The 19530-nt window shown below is 49.0% G+C and overlaps 1 protein-coding gene across 3 annotated transcripts in view; it reads right to left on the reverse strand.

Moving 5' to 3' along the window:
- Sned1 (sushi, nidogen and EGF like domains 1) overlaps positions 1 to 19530 on the reverse strand; it is a 59116-nt gene extending 39586 nt beyond the window's left edge. For all 3 annotated transcript variants that reach the window (XM_034521084.2, XM_076914710.1, XM_034521083.2), the window contains exons 1-2: positions 19157 to 19530; positions 1244 to 1531 (exon numbers count right to left, since the gene is read on the reverse strand). In XM_034521084.2, the coding sequence (XP_034376975.1) occupies positions 1244 to 1531; positions 19157 to 19369 (501 nt within the window). In that variant the 5' untranslated portion in view covers positions 19370 to 19530. The remainder of the gene's footprint in view (positions 1 to 1243; positions 1532 to 19156) is intronic.

Raw genomic sequence — 19530 nt, forward strand, 5'->3', positions numbered from 1 at the left:
TGGAGTGAGGAGATACACAGTGTCTCCATCCACATGGTGTTGAGTCGCTCCAACAGGTGCTGCCTGGCTAGACTACACTTCTGAGCATGACCTGCTGCCTACCGCCTTTGTTAGGAGCTTATATAAACCCCACAGGGTGGGCTTCTCTTGTTGGTTCTGTCCAGGGTTGTCATCCGATACTTGGGATACTGACTGCCACCCAGTAGGTACCCTCACAAAAGGCCTTATTGTGTGAATAAACATCTTGGAAAGGCTACTTGCATTCCAGGACCTCTCCATGTAGCTTAGCTCTCAGAATTGGCCTATCCATAGTGAGTGCTGGGAAAGACCTGTCTGGTGGGCAGCATCAGCCAACCACACCCACCAAAGACACAGAGGGCTCAGCCACTCCATCTGTGAAACAACAACCAGGTACAGAGGCGCATAGCTGTGGACCCAACACTCTGGAGGCTGAGCTGAGAGGACCAGGAATTGAAGGCCATCTATAGCTTCATAGTGGGTTTGAAGCTAGCCTGGGTTACATGATACCCTACTCAAAAACAAAACAAAAAAAAAACAAAACAACAATAACAAAACAACAACAACAAAAACCAACAAAAGTTGGGCTGGTGGTTCAGCTGTACCAGTGCTTCCTATTCAAGTGTGAGGGCATGAATTAGATTATTTGGCACTAGTACAAACTGAGATATGGCTGCACATAAGCCTGTAACTCCACTGGGATGGAGGGGGTGGACAGGAGGATTGCTTGGGTTTTGTTGGCTGCTAGACTAGCCCGAAGAGCCTGTCTCCATGATTTCAGAAGTATCAACACAGAACAGGACACCCAGGACATACCACACACACACATACGCATATGAACAGAACAAACCTATAAGAACCAACCAACCAAAAGAACCTTCCACTAATTAATAAAAAGATTAATAATCCCCCTAACTAGAACAGACCCTCCCCAACCCTGCCCCACCCTGGAACTCCTAGAGCACCAAGCCATTCCAGCAGGATACTCCTTTAGCACCATGCTTCCTGTGCAGTTCATACAGGAGACCAGCTGTGCTGGGCTTCCTTGTTTCACCGAGGCAGGGAGGGTGAGGCCCTATCCTCCACCCTGGCCCTGTGATTTCAGAAGTGACATGAGCCTGAGCCCAGAGTTGTTCTTGGGTGTAAGCTACTTATACTTAGCCTGCCTTGGTAGGGTCCCAACCACACAGCCTCCCTCTCAGGCCACACAGCCACCTGGACTCACGGGGGAAGAGCTGCTGCCTCCAAAGAAGGTCACACGGTACCAGGTGGCCACAAAAACCCAGGTAGCAGAGAAGTCCGGGAGCTCAGGAAAGTACCGTCTGATGTCCTCCGTGGCTCTGTTCAGCATGGCTGGGTCAGTGGCCTCCCGGTAGTAGACATCACCTGCACGTCGGTTGTCCACATCTGCCCAGAAGGCTGCTACCACACAGCGGTCTTTGGCGATGGGGAAGGCCACGGGGGTGAACTGAGAAACTTCCTTCAGGAAGGAGATGATCCCATTATTGTTCACCTGTGAGGCAGAAAGCCAGGCAGAGGATGTAGCAGGCACTGCAGGAGGTGGTCACCCCAGTAGCATCTTAGCTGACCCCCACTCCCAGCATCTTCTTAGTGATCCAGCTCAGGCAGGCATTTCAGGCTGGCTGAGAGCCTCTGACCCCTGAAATGGGACCATGTGGTCCTGTTCTCTTCTCTTATGCAGCTCCAGGCTCTGAGCTGTGCACTATACCACTGGCTTACTTGCTACCTATACTACACTCTGGCCAGGGCCTTGAGAGAGTGGGTCATCATTCCTACATAGTGCCAAGTTTGAAATAGTATGCAGGAGGCATAGGGACCATCATGGCTTGGAAAGGCTGTGATGGCCAAGGTAGGAAGTGTGTGCTTGGGTCTCTAGACAGGCAGGAGGCTCTGAAACTTACTAGCCATGCAATCAAGAAATGGTTTAGCCTACCCCTCTGTGTTCTGGTTTTCTCACCTATGAGACTTGGCTAATACTACCTGCCATGTATTAAATCTTTAAGTCAAAGGAGGGGTGTTTGGAAGCAGGCACAGTTATAGAGTAGAGCTCTCATGAATGACATAAATGCCCCCATGAAAGAAACCTAAGTGCATCTTCTGCCATGTGAGGACACAGCCATAAGACTCTAGTTTATGAGCCAGAAGGCAGGTCTCACCAGTTATGGAATCTGGTAGTGCCTTGGACTTCTCAGCCTCGGGGACTATTCATTAAGTCCTGTGGCTTATATGTTACACACTAGAAGGCATTTTGTTACAGATGAACTGTCTCTAGCTCTGACCTCACAGGGCACTAGGGTTTCAGTGTGTTGTCTGAGTGGATGATAGCTATGGGGGTGGGGTGGGGTGGGGTGGGGTGGGAATTAAGGCCCAGAGTGAATGTGTATTATCACCACTAGCACAGTCATGCCTGGCCCCCAATGCCTCAGGCCCCAGTCAGGGGCAAAGCCTGCCTTGGGTCTGAGTACAAATGTTGACAGTGCGTGCAGAAAATATCCACCATAGCTTTCTCCTCTAGATATGTACAGCCTGAAGATTGCTCCCCTATGGATAGGGCTCCTACCAAGATTAGCTAAGCCTCCTTGTTCAACAGGAACAAGCATTGTGAGGAACACAGTAACCTCAGCTCCCTGTTCAACTGTATGAATTAGACATGCTGAGCTTCCAGGGTGCTGCATCAGATAACCCAAGCCACATGAACGCTTATGTGCATCGATGGGTCTGTCCTTCAGGCCCGTGTTGTGCCTAGTCAGGGACCCACTCCATGCAAGAACATGGCAACTGGCATTGATTAACACAGCAATTAAATGTACATTAGCACTACAGAACTGTTCATACCTAAAATCGAAGTCATATGTATTTTATTACAGTAAAAAGTTGGAAGGAAGGGTCATGGCAAAAAAAGATCTTGATGGTTGTTATAAAAGGTTTCTCAAAAGGCAATTATAACAAGCAATTATAACAAGCAATAAAATGCATATAACAATGTAACAGGGTAGATTTCAAAATGGATTTGATGCAATTACAGAAAAGTGGTGATCTGAAACCAGATGGCAGGCGTGTTAAGCAACTCTCTGGAGTTGTGAACAGGGATGACAAGATGGAGTGATTAGAACACAGGTGAGAGACACAGAGCCAGCACGAGGACCAGACAGAAGGACACAGGCATTGGAGAGTCTTCCAGGATCGACAAGGGACATGCAGCTGTACCTCCAGTAACCCCAGGGACTAAAACGAAAACCACACTGAACCAGTGTGGGAAAAATAGAAAGCCAACTGCAAGAAGCAATTCTGAAAGAAGAGAGCTGACAGACAACAGTCAGGAGCCGTGCAGGTGCCCACCGCTGACTGTTTTTTTAAAGCTTAATCTCAACAACAATAATAACAATAACAACAACAATAACTATTATTATCTTATTATTTTACATTGTGACCACAGTTTCCCCTCCCTCCTCCTCTCCCAGTCCCCCCACCTTACCCTCGTCCACCTCCCCTCTCTCCCAGATCCACTCCTCCCCCATTTCTCTTCAGAAAAGGGCTGACCTCCCAGGCATCCTTCCTCGGATTAAGCCTGGATGAGGCAGCCCAGTATGAGGAAAGGGGTCCTACAAGCCAGCAAACGAGTCAGAGACAGCTCCTGCTCCCACCATTAGAAGCCCCACAAGAAAATCAAGTCACACAGCTGTAACGTATGTGCAGAAGGTGAAAGGCAGTCCCATGCAGGCTCTCTGGTTGGCAGGTCAGTCTCTGTGAGCCTCTGTAAGCCCAAGTTAGTTGACTCTGTGGGTTTTCTTGTGGTGTCCTTGACTCCTCTGGCTCTTACCATCTCTCCTCCCCATCTTCCACGGGATTACCCAAGCTCTGTTTGATGTTCGGCTGTGGGTCTCTCCATAACATTTGAATTTTCATGGACGCTAGAGACCCAGTGGCATTTTAAGTATTCGTGTGCTGGGAGACAGTAGTGCCTCAGAGGAGACACTGAAGGTGAGTTACACAGACAGTAATAAATGCATACATAGAAATACAGAGACTGAGTCAATCTCAAGTTGACAGGAAATGCAAGGTCAGAGAGACAAGAAGGAAAGAAAGGAGAAGTTTGAGTGAACATCCAAGGGGACAAGGACCTAAAGGGACACTACAGCTAACAGAACAGTGTAGAAGATTGACAAATTAAAACTCAAAACAGCAAAAGCATTCTGCCTGGGAAAGGCATCGAAGTGAAGTCTCCTCAGGCCACTGCATGATCCAAGGGGGAGTAAAGGAACAGTGGAACCCTTTATCTTAAAGGTTGTAGGGTACCATCTGGAGAATCTTTGAGACCACAGAAGCAGCACATCCTTGGCAAAGAGGTGAGATGGAGTAGTTAAAATATGGTGAAAAACAATAAGGAGGGAACAGATAGTGTAATGGTTGCAGGTCTGATGGGAAAGGCTTCCTTACAGTTCTGCTCCAGCTGCCGGGAAAGTTTCCCTAAGGCAAGTGTGTGTGTGTGTGTGTGTGTGTGTGTGTGTGTATGTGACAAACTCTGCTCTTTGCTCCCTCTGGGGCTGGTTTCCCCAGTGAAAGTGTTACTGTTCTGTTCTGGGAGGGGTCTGGGGGGGGTTGAGGGAGTGGGGGTGGGGTAGGTTTCCCCAGTGAAAGTTCCACTCTGGCGAAAGTGTTCCAACTATGCTCTGAAAGGTATCCCGGCAGTCAGGAGCCAAGGAATACCACACGGCCACACAACAAACCTCACACGGGATATTTATTAGGAGGGAAAACCCGAGGATGGTGGCTACCTCTGCTGGTGAGCAGCAGCAGAGAACTGGGCAGAATTCAGGGTTTATATAGGGTTTCATGTGGAGGGCAGGACACCTTTTCAGGGTAGGCTGCCATTGGAGGGGTTATGTGGCCCAATCTTTAGAGCAAGCTCAAGAATTGGTGGGATATTTTTTTTTTCTTCTTGGGCAGAGTCAGGCTGCTCTCTGGCCTCAGGCTATTAGAAAATGACCATTTAGGGCCCTTAGGGACATCTCGGGGTAGGACCTGATCACTTCCCCACCTTGAGGGGCCGGAAGGCAGTTACAGCTGTTTTAGCTGTATGGCCTAGCTGCTAGATCTCAGCCAGGGCCGGGTCACTTGCATGCATTGAGGGTTTACAACATTTACAAAGGTTACAAAGTTTGCAAAGGGAGTTCAAGGCAGGGAAATTCTTCCATGCTGCTTGAGTTGGTGTGGCTAGCCAACAGACAGAGCAAACAGCAAGGCAATGGAGAGGAATCACCTGTCAGTCACCTGGAACAAACAGCACAAGATGCAGGTGCACACACCTATCCGCTACATAGCACATTAAAATGGACTAAAGGTTCTAGTTTGGAGATAAATCACCCAAATGCCAACCAAAGGAAAGCTGGCATGGCTGCATTATCATCAGATAAAGCAGACCATGAGGCCGCATGGATTCCTAGAGGTATACATCATTTGACAAATCACGCAGGTGTAATGACGTCATACCTCAGCATTCCTAGTGCGGCCTCAGCAGATGAGAGAGGGCGACAAATGGACACAGGTCACTTCATGAACATGGTGGGACATTTCAGAATATTCTCTGGTAAAATGTTTGGGCAAGAACATGTAGACTGAGGAGGTAGCGTGGTCAGGGGAGCATCCACACTGGTCCCAGCCTTGTGTTTTGTTGGAAACAAGAATGCCAGTCCCTGTCGGCTGTCGGCAAAGCCATTTCCTTGGATTGTGTCTGCAGAGCTCAGCTGTGAGGGATGACATATTATCCTCTTGGGGATGAAGAGCAGGCTTACTATAAAAGTCAGGTTTCTAAGCTGAGGGCAAACCCACAATACAGGTGGCATCTACTTGGGCCTTCATGTTGTTCCCAGACACTCGGTAAAGGGGTGCAGACAGGAGAGCCCTCTTTACGAGGCTCACATGACCTGACCTGGACAGCATCATGTGTGTCTGAGTCTGCAGTATGCAAGTGAGGTGAGTTTCTCATTGTCATCAAGTAGTGGTTTTGTTAGGCATATGAGGCATGGCTTATATCAGAAACGAATGAACTTAATGCACTATTAAACCAACTTTCATCAAATTTAAGAGATGCATGGAAAAACTGAAGGATGAAATCCCCAGTATGTAGGTAAAAGCTGGGTATGGCCACGAGTGTCTGTAATCTCTGAGACAGGCAGATCCCAGAGCTCACTGGCAGCCAGCCTAGCGGGAATGGCAAGCCCATGCTTCGGGCTCTGTCAGTTTTCTGACTCTGCACTGGGGCTGCTGGGCATGGAGGCCTCATGAAAAGTATCTCTTTTTCATTTTTATTTGTTTATTTTGTATTTTTTTAGTTAGTCCTTTTATTTAATATTATATTATAATCACATCATTCCTTCCTTTTTCTCCTCTCTCCTCCCTCCAAACCCTCCAATCTAACTCTCCCTGCTCACTTCCAAATTAATGGCTTCTTTTTCTCATTAATTGTTGTCACATGCACACACACACACACACACACACACACACACACACACTTCAGGCTGATTGGTTGGCACTGGATGACCAACTGGTGTGCTCTTCCTGCTCTCAGTGTTCCTTAGTTGACTGTACTTCTTTTTATAAGCCGAGGCCTCCTGAGCGTTCCCCATCACGGTAAGTTTTACTGTCTGTTAGAGCATGTCCTTCTAGTTTATGTTCCTGAGTGGTCTTGGTCTTTCTTTTGTGTGTGTTTGTACATGCATGTGCATGTGTCTACACCTGCAGAGGCCGGACAAGAACACCATCTTTCTCCCTATATTTTCCCTCCATCTTAGGTTTTAAAAACATTTATTTAGTTATTTGTGTAGAGGTCAGCGGACAACTTGTGGGAGCTGGTTTTCTCCTTTATAATAAAGGCCCGAGGGATTGAACTCAAGCCATCAGGATCATCGGCCAGCATGTGCCTTTACCACCAAGCACACCCGTACAGGCGTCCACACAGTATGCACCCCGCCCCCCATACACTCAGGAATACTCAGCTGTAGAAGAGAGATCTCCCATTTGTAACAACATGGCAGAGCCTGGATGACACCGTGATAAGTGGAATAAGCTAAGCACAGAAGATAAATACCACATGACCTCACATGTAGAATCTAAAAACATTAAACTCAGAGTAGAGAGTAGATATATGGCTATAAGACATGGAGAGTTGGGGGTTGGGGGTGGTGGCAAGAGGCAGCTGGAATGGCATTTTAGTCTTCAGGCATTAGTTATATAAAGCTCTAGTCCAATGGTGTTAGTTGCATCAGAAATACAGCATCACTTGCTTGATATTAGATCACCTCACACCTATGGCAAGCACCCGTGAAGGAAAGCACATTATCTTTTACTATGGCCGTCATTCCCAATATTCACGTCATTCCCATATAATCACTGCATTGCATAAAACTCAAGTGTGTGTGTAATTTTGTCAATTTTACTCCAAAAAGCTGGGAAATTTAACTACAACAAAACTAAGAAAAACCAGTGTCCACCACTGTAAAACACATTAACATCTCATAGTCTATTCTGACAGTCACACAGCAATGACAAGGAGTAGACAGGACCACCGGCAGCAGGGTAACAAGATGTGGTTACCCTGGAAACAGTGAAGGAAAGAAGGTGGTACCTCTTTGTGGATGGAGTAGAGGCTGTGGACAGGCCTCAGGATATGTCATTAGAGCCAGAGGGACATGGAGGGGCTGGCCAGGAGGGACTGCCCAGAGGTGGGGAGCAGGGTAGAGTGGACTGTCCTGGGCCTCTTCTGGGAGGAAAACCCAGCAGGATCTGCATTACACTTGCTAGTTCTTGGTACACAAACGTCAAGAATCCCTTTCTGACTGTGTTTTAGAGAAAAGATGTAAGGACTAAAAGTCACAGATGGCAAAGGCAACTCTGGCTAAGAGGGGGTCAGTGTCTTTGGGTTGGGATTTGGGCTACAGATGGAGATGTGCCACCTATAGGGGTCCTGCTGCACTGCCTCTCCCCACAGCCACCTGGTCATCGGCCACTCACAGCTCCCCCACAGCCACCTGGTCATCGGCCACTCACAGCTCCCCGTGGTTTTTTTTTTTTTCCCCAGCCTTAGAGTGTGAGGTGTATGCTACAAAGAGGCCTCTGGCCCTTGAGTCTCCTCTGCTGCTGCTCTTCTCAGGGTTGGGTAGGGGCGGGCCCAGAGACAAGAGTCCAGGAAGGAGGCAGAACAAGCCAGGCCTGTTCCCATGCCAGGGCATGGCAGTGCCAGGACCACAGCAAAGCAGGTACAGGGGCCCAGATGCTGGGCTGGCTCACTCCCTTTCCTGGGCTGAGCTTCACTGGCTTCCTTTCTCCAGATGGGATGCATAAGTTTCTTGTGGAGGTGGGTAATGGCAAGGCCCAGGCTGCAGGTCTAAGGAGTAATGAGGTGCCCCCCCCCCCCAGGTCCTGACAGAAGTTGCCTCTCCTCAGATGTCATTTATTACAGTTTTTCTGTACTTGTAACACCACTTTGTGAAACATGCAGGATGGCGTAGAAAACAAGGAGAAGGAATGAGACCTCAGTGGCTGACTGGTGCCCCCTGGAGCCATGGATGCCAGGCATTCCTAGACAAGAAACTATTTGATCCTTGTCCTGGCTTTAGAGGTGACATCCAGTCAGCTACTCAGCCTCTGGCTCCTCAGAAACCTGATCATGAGCCCAGATGTTGTCCTAAGAGGGGCTGCAGCTGCAGAAAGGCCGAATTCCCACCACCACTGCTACCACCGCCACCACCAAAAGCCTGCCACCCTGGGCAAGAAGGGAAGACACCAGCCTCTAAGGAGCTGCAGGCTGAAGATGCTCTATGTCTGGCCTTGGTTCGAGTTGTAGCCTTCCCCGGCCAGCCCTTTCCTGAAAGTTAAGCATGCAGGGCCTTCCTGTGGCCACTCCCAGGTCTCCTCTGGGACCAGCAGTTCTTGGGCCAGTTCAGGAACACTGTCTTCCCTTCAGGCCAAACACCTGTTGTTGAAATAAACAAGGCCGCCACCTGGATGTCACAGTCTAGGGTGGGTGACAGGGGTTCTAGGAGGGACCCTTCAGGATGACTGCTAGTAAAGCCTGCAGTGGACAGAGGAGGGTGTAGACGGTTCCTGCTTCCCAGGGATGCCCCCTCCTTGACTGTAGCTAGCTTTGCCAGGACCAGGCTGTGGAGAGTCAAGCTGATATTCCCGGTCAGCTTCCCAGCTGCCTTGGGAGGCCAGGAGGGTAGCAGTGACTGCGGACACAGTGGGAGGTGGAGGACGTTGGAGCATCCTCGATGGTGTGGGACTGCCTACATGCCTGCCTGCCCACACACTCCTGTCACCGCCCCCCACCCCCACCCCCATCCCCAACTTCCCACTTCTTGCTCCTACAGGAAGGCAGCCCTGGCTGGAGGAAGCAGAGAGGCAGGGTTGTTGGCATTTCCGACTTGTTTGAAGTCAGGAACGCCTGAAGACCAAGTGCAATGTGACCTGAGCTTGGGCCAACTACCCTGGAGCCTGAGGCCAGAGGCTGCTCTGAGTAGAGGCTCTGGCCTACAGAGAGACTGCTCTAGGCATGCAAACATCAGAGCAGCTCAATCCCAGCTTGGACTTCTCTATCCTGACCCAGATGACAAAGGTCTCCCTACCCCATGCTTTTTATACTTGTTTTGAGGGCTGTAGGCATGTCTTTCATTTCCTGTCAGGTTTCTGGGCAGCTAAGAATCCTCTTATAAGCATGGTGGGGGCTGGTGTCCTGGGCAGGGCTGCTGTGTGAGCAGCCTTTATCCTCAGCCCTGAAGGGCTCCCCCAGCAAAGCACCTTGGTACAGAGACAGTCATTATGGAGCTGTCTGCGTGGTTGTGGGAGGGACAAGAGAATCACTAGGGACAGTCAGGATACATTTCAGGAGGGAGCATTGGGCTGCATTTGATGTTCAGGTTGGGAGGGGTGCATCCTCACTCTCGCTGACTGTCCACAGTTAGTGTGTCCCTTAGCTCACTTTCTGGCATGATGTCTTTGATCTAAGCCTGTGACAGATCAAGTATGGCTAGTGGTGCTCTTATCTGTCTCCAGATATCTCTGGATTGTCCTTTGTAAATTGCTTCACTTCCAGCACACCTGATCAGGTGCTGCTTAAGTGCTATGTTCAGTAGGGACAGAACCCGGCCATCTGGACATTCCTCCCCAGTGAGTAATGAGTGTTTCCTTGCCTTATGTTCTAACACCCTTTTGTGTCCACCACTGGCTAAGCCACTGCCTCCTGGACTTTTAGCCTGACGGGAGAAGAACCTCTTTTTGGCCTTCCAGCAGAGCTGCAGCTGCCATGTTAAAGGGAGAATTCCCAGGCCAAGCTTGTGGCCTCCTCCCCACATAGAGCATGGAGTCCTATGAGTTGGACTCCTGGGCACAGTGGTTGTTCCTCTGGGATCTCATCCAGGTTCTCATCCCCAGTGGGCCTTTATGGCTCCTGTGCCGGCTCCACTTCCCATCATGCCATCCATACAGGTAACAGATAATATTTGTCTCAGGGGCCTGAGGGGCTAGCTGTGTCTGACTCTTGATAAGCGCTATGTAGTAGGCTCAGAGGACATATAGACTAGGTTGACCTTGGTGTGGAAGTTTAGGGTCAGGGCTCTGCCTAGAAGCATTCTCTCTCTCTCTCTTTGTACTCTGAGATAGACTGGCAGAGCCTTTAGGAGACCTGAGCATGCAGAGTCTCAAGGGCAAGGGGGCAGTGGCTGTATACAGTGGGTGCGTAATTATAAAAGGCTGGGTGAGCAAATAACTTGCAAATAACTGCTTTGTAAAGAAACACACACACACACACACACACACACACACACACACACACACACACACACCAGGCTGAGAAGATGGCTCAGTGTTGTCTCAAAAGCACAAGGACATGAGTTCTATGCTCAGAATCCACATTAAAAAGCTAGGTGTGATATCATGCTTGTCATCCCAGCTCTGGGAGGCAGAGACCAGATTCCTGGGGGCTTGCTGGCCAGGCAGCCTAACTTGCTTGGCTAGCAATGTAGAAGGTTCTCATCACCACAAGCACACCAGGAATGCATTGCACTAAGTCATCCTGATGTTCCTGGGTGATGGGAATTTTCAGCTCTATTATCACCCCAGGGGACTCTTTCTGACATGGCTGTAAACACATATGTATATTCATCATGCATACATACCCATGTCTGAATCCACTATCACAATACACACAGAGATGTAGCTACTATAAGCTTCAAATAATCCATCCAATTCAAACCCAACAGAAAGCCACAATTTATTTTATGCCTCCTCCTCTCTGAATCTGTAGTTGTCTTCTCTTACAGTGGCACTCACTGTCTTATTTAGCTTTGTTGTCTTAACTTGACACAGCCCAGAGTCCTCTGGAGGAGAGCCTTGGTTGAGGAATTATCTAGGTCAGATAGGTCTGTGGTGATGTGTGGATGATTGTCTTGATTACTGACTGATGCAGGAGGGCCCAGCCTATTGTGGGCAGTACTATACCCAGGCAGGTGGTCCTGGCTTGTATAAGAAAGTTCACTCAGCATGAGCCTACAAGCAAGTGAGCAAGAGAGTGAGCTAGTAAACAGCATTTCTCCATGGTTCTTGCCCTGATGTCCCTTAATGTTGGATTGTGACCTGGGAGTGTAAGCTGAATAAATCCTTTCTTCTAAACTGCTTTGTCAGTGTATCTGTATCATTGCAAACACTGTAATAGAAAGTAACCAGGACGCATCAGTCTCGGGATGTTTACTCCTTCATTCATTAGTTTCAGAGTTACAAAGACCTACAACTGTGAAAGACAAAACTACTTGGAGTTCAGTATTTGTTTATCATTCTTTTTCGTTTATTTTGTGAGCATGTAGTCAAAGTAGTTAATGGAAATTACCTTCTAAATTTAGTACTAAAGGAGGTATTATAAATATAAGACATCAGTGGAAGGAAAAGAGAAATAAAAGATGTGGAAACAATTAAAATAAAACTTCTGTTAGTCCCGTTAGTTCTGTTAATACTATTATTCTATTAGTGAAAAAATAAAACAGCTGAGGACCAAAAGATGTGAAGTGCTGGCTGCACATGCCAGTGAGTCTAGAACCATGTAACAGGGCTGACCGTTGCGGCTCACACTGTAATCCCACTGCTGGGGAAGAAGTGATGAGTGGGTCCTCAGGGTTCCCTGGACAGTCAATCTAGCTGAACTGATAAGCTCCAGTCTAATGAGAGACCTTGTTTCAAAAAACAAAGTGAAGAAGGACTGAGGAAGATACCCAAGGTTCACTCTGGTCTACACACACACACACACACACACACACACACACACATACACACACACACACAGATGCATGATCACTCACACATGTGAATATGTACACAAATGAGTAAAAAAGCTAAAATAAAATACTTTGAGTCAGGCATGCTGGCACGCGTCTGTAATGTTAGCACTGGTGCAGCTGAGGCAGGAGGATTACAAGTTCAAAGCTAGCCTAAGATATATGGTGAGACCCTGTCTTGAAAAACCAAGGGCTAGGGAGCTGGAGAGATGGCTCAGTGGTTAAGAGCACTGACTGCTCTTCCAGAGGTCCTGAGTTCAATTCCCAGTAACCACATGGTGGCTCACGACCATCTGTAATGGGACCTGATGCTTTCTTCTGGTGTGTCTGAAGACTCATATACGTATAGTAAATCTTAAAAAAAAAAATAAAAAAAAAAACCAAAACCAAGGGCTAAGGGTGTACTTAAGTGACAGAACACTTACCTAGCATGCTCAAACCCTGTGCTTAATCTTTAGAATTGTAAACAAAGGCAAAAATCAAAGCAAAGACCACACTGAATTGTATTGTAGGAGGCTGGGCCACTATGCATCCGACTATTGGTGAATCTGAAAACACCCCAAATCAAACAGTCTACCTCAAGAACTTGCTATACCACTCTTAGGCATTTACCTAAAGACACTTGCTGAAATATAGTCATCCCTTGAGAGCCAGACACTGGGAACAACCTAGATGTTCAATAGACGGATAGAAGACGACATTGTGGTATTTACACAATGGAGTATTACTAAGACATTTAAAAAATGAAATCATGAAATTTACAGGAAAATGGATGAAACTAGAAAAAAAAAAGCCATGTTGAGTGAGGTATTCCACATCCTCATAACGATACAGATGTTGTTAGAAAAGGGAAATAGAATAGATACTTCTGGATGGATGTGGAGGGCGGTGGGACAGGAGGATCAGATGGGAAAGGGGAGAAGAGAGGAAACTGAGGAAGGGAATATGGGGGAGAGACAGCCAAAAGTAAAGGACATTTGAAGGGTTGTATGGACACCTAATACAGTAGAAACATCTCAAAATAGACACATATATGAAGGTGATCTAAATGAAATCCCCAAATAATGGGAGACACAGTCTCAACAGGCCATCTCTTGTCACCAAATGAAGCCTCCGATACTGGAACTGGGTTACATCTAATTGAGTTGTTGGCCAAAGGGGGTCCCATGGGAATCCCCCAAATAACCCAGACTGGGGTCAAGGTTGCTCTCCACAAACTGACAGCAAGGTCCCATTGCTGAAGACAACACACAACTCACTGAGCATGGAGAAGTCAAGATGGTACCTACATAAAGCCTTCACTCGTACATCCCAGTGTCTTTGGTACAGGAAGATATTCTGCACCAAGTGACCCACAAATCCTTTGATATACAATGGTGTGCTGCCTGTGAGATATGCTAGGGCAATGGTGGCACAAACTCTGTGGGAGTGACCAACAATTATCTGATTTCACTTAAGGCCCACTCCACAAGATGGAACGCAAATCTGACAGTGCGTGAGTGGCCAAGACCAGAGATGAGATAGCCCAGGGACCTAGGGTAAAAGTCCTATTGTTCTAAACAATAAAGTGACTCCTAATGATACTCTGCTAGTCTTATGAATGACCAAGGCAGCATGCACAGGGCCTGCACAGGTCTGCACCTGTTCTCTGTGTATGTATGGTGTCTTCCAGTTCAGTGTTTTCATGGGATTCATGAGTGTGTGAGTGGGTCTCTGATTCTTGTATCTTCCCTTGAACTCTCTTCCTTCTGTTGGTTTGTCTTGTCCATCTTCCATGCTGTGGTTTTTTTTATTTATCTTATTCTATTTTATTTTGTTATATTTTACAGTTATCTCTTGGAAGCCTGTTTTCTAGTGAGAGACAGAGAGGGAGTGGATCTGGATGGCAGAGGAAGTGAGAAGGAGTAGAGAGAAGAGAATCTACCATCAGGATATCATATATTACTATGTGAGAAAAAAATATGTCATCAATAAAAGTAAGAAAAAATAAAACAGAAAAGTGAAAAAGAAAAAGAAACTTTTTTAAAAATTAGGTCAATGAGATAGCTTAGCAGGTAAGATTGTTTACTCCCAAACCTGATGACTTGAATTCCATCCCTGAAATCCGCACAGTAGAAGGAGAGAACCAACTCCTTCGAATTATCCTTTGGCCTTCCTATGTGTGCTCTGGTACGTGCCCTTCTCCTCAAGTCAATACAATGTAATAAAAAAAATACTAAAACTAAGATCCCAAAGAAAGGGATGGACAGCAGCAGCAGAACATTTCAGCAAGCTCTGGGACAGCTGCACACAGTATGATGTGCACACAGTGAGTCTTCAAATGAGGGCGGCAAAGAACAGAAGAATGACTTGAAGCTAAGAAGTTTCTCAAATTTCATGAAAATGATCTAACCACGGGCTGTCAGTCTTCATGAACCTTGGGCAGAGGAAATACTTTAAAAAAAAAAATGCCACAACAACCCACCTGAGAATCAAGCCACTGGAAAGAATGGGGGCAAAGGGAAGTCTTGGAAGCAGTCAGAGGGAAGAAGACATGTTAGACCCTTGGCACCGTGAGACTGGCAGGAGAGTCCCTTCGAGGAACTGTGCACATGCACAGACAGTGGACACCATCTTTAAGAATGGAATGTCCAACCCAGAATTCCGCATCCAGCTGCAGACACAGCTTTTGAAGTGAAGAAAAATCAATACTCAGACTAGAGAACGGATGCTCAGGAAGTGACTCCTACAAGAGACATTCCGGGAGGCCTTGCTGCAATAGTGTGAGATGGGGAGCCAGTGCTACCCAGGGAATGAGGCCTGGAAATGGCAGACCTGGGTAAACAGAAATGGCCACCTAATCTAAAAAACCTCTCTAAATGACAATCGGCTGTTTACAGCAAACTATTAACAATGTCTTATTTGGGCTTATGACATGTGAAACTATGGCAACAGCATGAAGCAGCGTGGGGAAATAGCTGGATGCCATTGTAAGGGCCTGGCGCTGTATTTGAAGGAATAAAGTTCTATTTGAAGACAGAATGTTGGCCAGAGCAGTTCCATATGGTCCCCCTAACATTACAGGCTAAAGCCAAGGCTGTCGGCTCCCCTCCATAACCTGGTGGTAAGGCTCTATTGCTGAACACAAAACCTTAAAAATTGAGCTGCTGCCTAACTGGAAGCTTCGCTCCTTCTGACTAGTACTGGAAGCTACTGTAAATGCCACTGGAGGAGCAAAGTCTTCAGTGTCACATGCGCACAGTAAATCAGGAGGATGAGCCCGCCACACTGGTAACCATATTAATCAGATGAATAAGTCCACCACACTGGTAACCATATTACATGTAAGTAAGTATAAATGCTGCAATCGAAAGGAAGAGACTGCCAGGCTGGATAGAAACAGTTCAGCCTCATATCCTTTTGCCCTTACCAGAGAGGAAATTAAGGGCACAATCATTATGATGCTTGCCCCAGCCGGGCTGCTTGTCTGTGCTGTCCCTCTCTACACAACACCTCCCCTGCGGTCCTGGGCCTTTAGGGGGTTCACATCTTTGTCTTAGGAAAAGTGTCCGAGCTGTATTCAGAGAAGCAAAGATGCAGGGCCCCTTAGAGTCAGGCAGGTGTGGGAAGGGAGGAGACAGAATCCCACTGATGTTCTCCACTCCAGAGAGAATGTCTTCAAGTAGAGAGGCCAGACAGTAAGACAGGCCAGGAGCTGGGCATTCAGTGAAGCTACACTGTGGAAGACAGAAGCCTGGACCATGTTTCAGAGGAACAGGACTTCAGTTTGGGTCCTTCACTGTGGGGGCACAGTAAGTAGGCAGCTGGACACTCACTCAAACCTCACTCAAACTCACTTCTCACTGCAGCCTCGTTCTACTTCCCCAAGTCTAACCGTCACTGTACAGGATGTCTGGCTGCCAACTCTGGTCATCTAGAAAATCCTCGCTGACACACAGTGACCTGCTGAGGCCTAGGACCACATACAAGTAGAACCTGGCATCAGACAGAGGGAGAAACCAGTGTCTACTTTGCCTGAACTAAACTGAGGAACACCAAGGAACACCATGGCTAAAGTATCAAGCTGCATGCTAACAGAAACACAAGAAGCTGCTGTGGGCCCAGTGTCTGAAGGGCAGAGCCAGGGCTGTTTTCTAAGAGCAGGGAGGTCAGCATAGGCTCATTGGATAGTTGGATAGTGTGCAGTCCAGCCTTCCCTTGAAGGTATGAGAACTGATGTTCTGGTTGGCAAGAGTTCAAGTCAGTCTATTAACAGTCTCTACATTCTGGCCCCAGAGTTTTCCCAAAGACCATATATGTGTCAGAGGAGGTCAAAGGGCATGAGGCTCAGTATGGCTGGAGATGATCTTCCAGAGGGCCACCACCCTGTTCACCCCTTCATCCAGTTCAGGTTGGATAAACAACTGGAAGACTCGGGCTTACAGCCACTGGTACTACCTTAGCAGACTCCTGTCCCTTACAGGAGCCCAGCACCCTGAAGGATGTGACACTCACATGGCACTCCCTTTTCTGACAATTAAGGAACAGAAGCTGACAGGTAATATGCCACCTAAGGCCACAGTGGGGGCTCCCAGTGCCAACTAAGACAAGACTCAGACCCAGCCGGCCTTACTACAGCTTCAGTCTTTCCTAAGAATCTGGCAGTAGTAACATTTCCAGCCAGCAGGTGGTGGGCAGTACACCACGCCCACCAGGAGCTTCTTACCTGTGTTCAAATGCTAAACAACAACTCCAGGGCCAGTGACTAGGACACAAGAAAGTGGTGGAATGCAAGGTGCTTTCTGGATAGGGGCCACCCTCAAGATGGAGCTGTCACTCTGGGAACATGTCTGTGCATCCCCAAGGGAGACTCAAACAGTACCAGTCTCATGCAGGGCACTTGGACTCTCCCTGGGATGTGGAGTGACAGCGAAAGACTCACAACTCCAACAAGCCTACTCTTACTCAAGCTGTCAGGGCCAGGAGAGCTACTGACACCATACCTCGCTATGTGGGGCTGGATGAGAGCCACACAGAGGCATCCAGCATCCTCTCAGCCTGGGTGGGGCTGGGACACTCAGCAGACACCCTGCTCTGGAGGTTGCCTCCTTTTCTCTATATAGCCTTGACAGTCACCTATGCATGGGCCCCAACTGCTGTTCCAGGCCAGATGTATGGGCACGGCTTCTCAGAGAATTCCATTTCCTTTCCCACAGAGCAAAGGGAAAGGTGAGGTTCACTGTGCACACTGACTGTATCAGCGAGTGTTTACTAAAGAGTATCTGTGTCTCAGGGAGAGGCTCTGGGAGGGTGTGTGTTTTCCCAAGAGCCAGAGGTTGGTTTCTCGTGTTAAGAAGGTCAACTATTTTAATAATATTTTCACCTGTGACTTGGGGTGGACAACCCAAGCCTAGCCAGAATGCTTAAAGAACATTTTGACAGCTCTGTTAGGATGAGTCTTCACAGTCCTAGGATGTACAGGCCTCTTCCAGACGCAGAACACAGCTCTTCCTGTCTACTGCCTACTAGCAAAAGTCTTCACTCTGCCAAGTCCCAAGGGAAGTCTGCCTTTCTTCTCTCTCTATGCTCCTCCATGGTCATGGCACCAGACACTGCCACCAAGGTGAGGAGGTCATTCTGAGTGGGCACAGGGAAGTCAGCCACCAGCTTGTGACACAGGGGTGGACTGTGTGGATGATGCTAGTGGCTGTGGGGTGCAGGGTTCTGGAGATGGTGTTGGTGATGGACAGGTCCCATGGACAGTGGTGGTCAAGATGGCAATGCAGACCACATGACCGGTGATGGAGGCAGTACTCAAGATGGTAGGGATGCCAATATGGCGACCTAAGGCAGAGGTGAGTGTGCCAGACATTGAGGTGGTGGCGCTAATGACAAAATCACTGGTAGAGTTAATTGTGATTGGCGTTGGGTGTGGCAGAGTACCTGTTAGAAGATGGTGTTTTAACTATAGACTACATTGGCTCAGGAGTTTCTAAGTGGATTTTAGTAATTCAGGAGATGGCACGGCTGGCGCAAAGTGGTCAATTCACCACAGCTCACCCCTTTGACTGTGCACAGGTGACTGGCTCAGGGTCAGACCCTGAGAACATGGGGACTGACACTCATGCTCTACAATCACTGAGACCTCTCCTGCACTCGTGTCTGGGGCTGGGGAGAGGAATTACCCTTGGGAGCCTGTTTAGAGGGTCTGATCCTGGTGGCTAACCTCTGGACTAAGGGGGTGGGGGGTAAGCCCCTCTACACTGCCCCTAGCTGCCAGCCTTGCCCAGCGCAGGTCTTCTGCAACGAAGCAAATCATGCCAGAATTCTTTCTGGCCCTGGGCCTTGGGTGTTAACTGTGGGTGAGGCTGAAATGGCTTAGAGAGGGTTGAGACTTTCACAAGCCAGATGCCCCACTGGGGAAACTGTGGCCGGAGGCCATGTGCCCACTGCCACATAGCTCTCTGTGAAGGAACAGGATCGAAGGTTCCCTACTAGGCACTGGGAGACCCGCCCGCAGCTCTGCAGAAACCTGTCGAACTCTGCCAACGTCCAAACAGGTCCGGCTGTGAGCAGCAGGGGCGCGCCGCGTTCCGCTGGCCTGGCTGTCGCCTAGGTGCCCTGGCGGCTGCTCGCCCCGCCCTGCCCACGCCTCTCCCGCCAGCCGCTGTCCGGCCTTGGCCGCGGGAGAGAGGAAGCGCTGTCCTCATTCCACCTCTGGCTGCCGCGGTGCCAAGTTGCTGGCGGCGGCGGCGCGAGTTGGGGTGGAGGGCAAGCGGCGCCCTCCCCGGAGCCCCCTCGAGCTCGGGGTTACTCACATAGAGTCCGGAGTGCTCGGCGCCGAAGAACGGGAAGGGCACCGAGAGGGGCTGCAGCCCTGAGCCGCCGTCGTCCTGCTTCGGGGTGACGGCGTCGCCGCGCTTCGTGCCGAACGGGTAGAAATCGGCGAGGGTCACCGCAGCGCGCACCCCGCGCGCCCCGAGCCCCAGGGCTGCAGCCAGCAGCAGCGCCCAGGCGGCGCCGCGGCGCATCGCCGGGATCTGAGGGCGGGCCACGGGGCTCGGGCAGGTGGCTGCAGTCACCGCACGGCCGACTGGCCGCACCGTCCCCTCCCGCTAGCTCGCGTCGCACACTCCGAGGACTCGCTCAGCTTAGGAAGGCACGAGGCAGGACCGCGGACCGCCGGCCTACC

The sequence above is a fragment of the Arvicanthis niloticus genome, chromosome 17 (genome assembly GCF_011762505.2).
Source record: "Arvicanthis niloticus isolate mArvNil1 chromosome 17, mArvNil1.pat.X, whole genome shotgun sequence".
Taxonomy (NCBI): domain Eukaryota; kingdom Metazoa; phylum Chordata; class Mammalia; order Rodentia; family Muridae; genus Arvicanthis; species Arvicanthis niloticus.